Source organism: Gymnodraco acuticeps, unplaced genomic scaffold (genome assembly GCF_902827175.1).
Source record: "Gymnodraco acuticeps unplaced genomic scaffold, fGymAcu1.1, whole genome shotgun sequence".
NCBI classification, from domain to species: domain Eukaryota; kingdom Metazoa; phylum Chordata; class Actinopteri; order Perciformes; family Bathydraconidae; genus Gymnodraco; species Gymnodraco acuticeps.
The window spans coordinates 26,257-28,791 of record NW_022992267.1 but is presented as its reverse complement, the minus strand read 5'-3'; the positions used below and the strand labels follow the sequence as shown (position 1 = coordinate 28,791).

At 36.8% G+C, this 2,535-nt stretch overlaps 1 protein-coding gene across 1 annotated transcript; it reads left to right on the top strand.

The window, feature by feature from the left end:
- The first annotated feature begins 520 nt into the window (after nucleotides 1-520).
- On the top strand, nucleotides 521-1,721 carry LOC117540514. Its single transcript, XM_034207246.1, has 2 exons — nucleotides 521-743; nucleotides 1,174-1,721. The coding sequence occupies exons 1-2, from the start codon at nucleotides 668-670 to the stop codon at nucleotides 1,719-1,721; spliced, it is 624 nt and encodes a 207-aa protein (XP_034063137.1). The 5' UTR covers nucleotides 521-667.
- The last annotated feature ends 814 nt before the right edge of the window (nucleotides 1,722-2,535 follow it).

The following is a 2,535-nucleotide window of genomic DNA, read 5'->3' as shown; positions in this document are numbered from 1 at the left end:
TAGAATGTGGATTGCCGCCACAGGAGATGTTGGAAAGAGAGGCTGAATTTAGCGCAGCCCAGACCTAAATCCCCCGCGCCCCTCCCCCTTCACACGCGGTCACGTTCAGTGTTCACTGTCACGTCACTGAGGCTAAAGAGACAACGCTTTATATATACAGACAGTCTATGCTAACAACCGACAACAGTTTGCTCCAAAAGGTAAGAGACGAAAACATATGTATTTTCTAACCTGCCTCCTTAATGTCTGTATGTAATGTAACATGTTCTCATATAAAAGAGTAAAATAAGCCAAACCACTCATCAGCAACCGCTACTGTGGCTAAGCTAATGTTGGGTGTTTGCACAGTAATTTTCCATACTTTTCATAGTTAACCAAAATGCTAGAAATGTATTCATGCCAGCAGTTCTGCAATGTTAACTCTGTATGCATTAGCTAACTTTCTAGAAACCAGACTTTGCATTTATAATTCGTTTTATATATATATATATTTGTATTTAAAATCTATAAATGTGAGATGAAAAAACTAAAAATGACATATCTTTTTCACAACTAATTTCCAATGCAATGTCCCTACCATTGTAAACGACGATGCATACAGAATCTTCAAGAACACATATTATTTTAAAGAGGCGTGAAGAGCTAATCATTTGTACTTTATTTATAGATGGCAGAAATAGCTGGATCGTCATCCAGAGAGGAAATCCTGAAGGAAAGTGGGCCTCCCGCCATACTTGGACAAGGTGCTGTATAGTTTTTATAAGAATTTGTATTCATTTTGTTTCAGTAATTTTTTGATTGCATACCCTTTACTTTCATATGGCAAAAACAAATATATTGTACCTTATTTTTACATCTGATAAGTGAAATCAGTTGATTGTGACCTTATCACAAAAAGTCAGTGACTTGATACATCCTGCTTCGTAATAATGCATGAAATCGTCATGCATTATTTAATGTAATATATAATCTTAATCCTTATAAAGTTTCATCATGATTCTGTATACAAGTATAGAGTTATATGTAATATAATATACAAATTAAACTTGTGTAGTCTTAAAAATATGATGAAAATGATATGACAACTCAGGCTACATGTACCGCCTTTTTCTAAAAGATAATCACCAGTAAACACTTTTTTTTTCCTTTTTCAATATATTTTATTCTATCTAGGTCCCAATGTGTGGATAATAGGGAGCAGCTACATTAGACGTGGGGAAGAAAGAGCCAGACACACCATGGGAAGCAACCTGGGTCTCAATTGCCGTGTGTGGTGGTTTGGCAAGGGTGGTCTGAGGTGGAGGAACCTTCTTCCCTTTTTCTATCAGTCCTTGAGAGGAAGAACAGTCCCGGATGTCTTGCTCATCCACGGTGGCGGCAACGACCTTGGCAACATCAAAGGTGTGGAGCTTGTCACAGCGATGAAGCAGGACCTGCTTTCCCTCAGTGACAACTTCTCAGAGATGAAGATAATTCTATCTTCTATCAATGAGAGATGTCACTGGAGGAAAGCCAATCCGGGAAAGCTGAACAAGGCCAGAATGTGGGTGAACAGAGAGATGGGTAAATGTGTTAGTGGTTTGGGTGGAGAGAGTGTAAGGCATCCTTGCATTAAGTTTGACTGCCCTGGCATATTTCTAAGAGATGGAGTTCATTTCACCAATTTGGGAAATGATGTGTTTTTAAGTAACCTTAAACAGTCCCTTGAGGCTACAATCTAAAGTGGTTCTGCATTTTGGATTCTAGCCAAAGTGTCGCAATATAGGGAAACAAACTGACAAAAACATCAATTAGATCAGAATACATTTACATTGTTACAGCAGAAAAGAGCCAAAGACAGCCTAATGTTACTTAAAGTATGCATAAAAAAAGTATTAAAGATTCAAAACAATAAATTATAATTAAAAACAAATACACATTTCACAAAATACACATCCTGTAACAGTTTGGAGGATTTAGCAGCCTGGTATATTACACAGTTTTAGCGGCATATATATATATATATACACATGGTTGGTATTTAACAACAAGGGGTGTTGTACTGTGATATTGGTATTTATGGGAACATTTTACACCTTTCCTTCAAGTATTATACGTTTTAGTTACTTGTGGGCTACTTAACATGAATAATCACAGTTACTATCCTTTTACTCCATCACATTTCAAAAATAAATAGGCTATTGTTATTTTAACTCCACCACAGTAATCCATCGTCAGCTTTACTTTTTAGGTAACGTTTTAACTCACAATTAAAATAACAGGCTTCAACATATACATTTTTATATATTACCAAGTGGTTTCATGTACAACCCACACAAGTATCATGCTAAATGAAGCTCTGTTGCTTGGATATCACTAGATCCTGATGTCAGCGTAATATAAAAGTACATAACGATTGATGTGTAAGTTAGCATAATTTACTAGCTAGCCGCAAGCTGCTAACTGCCGCCTCGTTAATATAAATCCAGTACCATGCTGTCATGAACGTGCGGTGCTGTTACGTGTACGCAAATTCACGTGCTTAATGTGAACGAG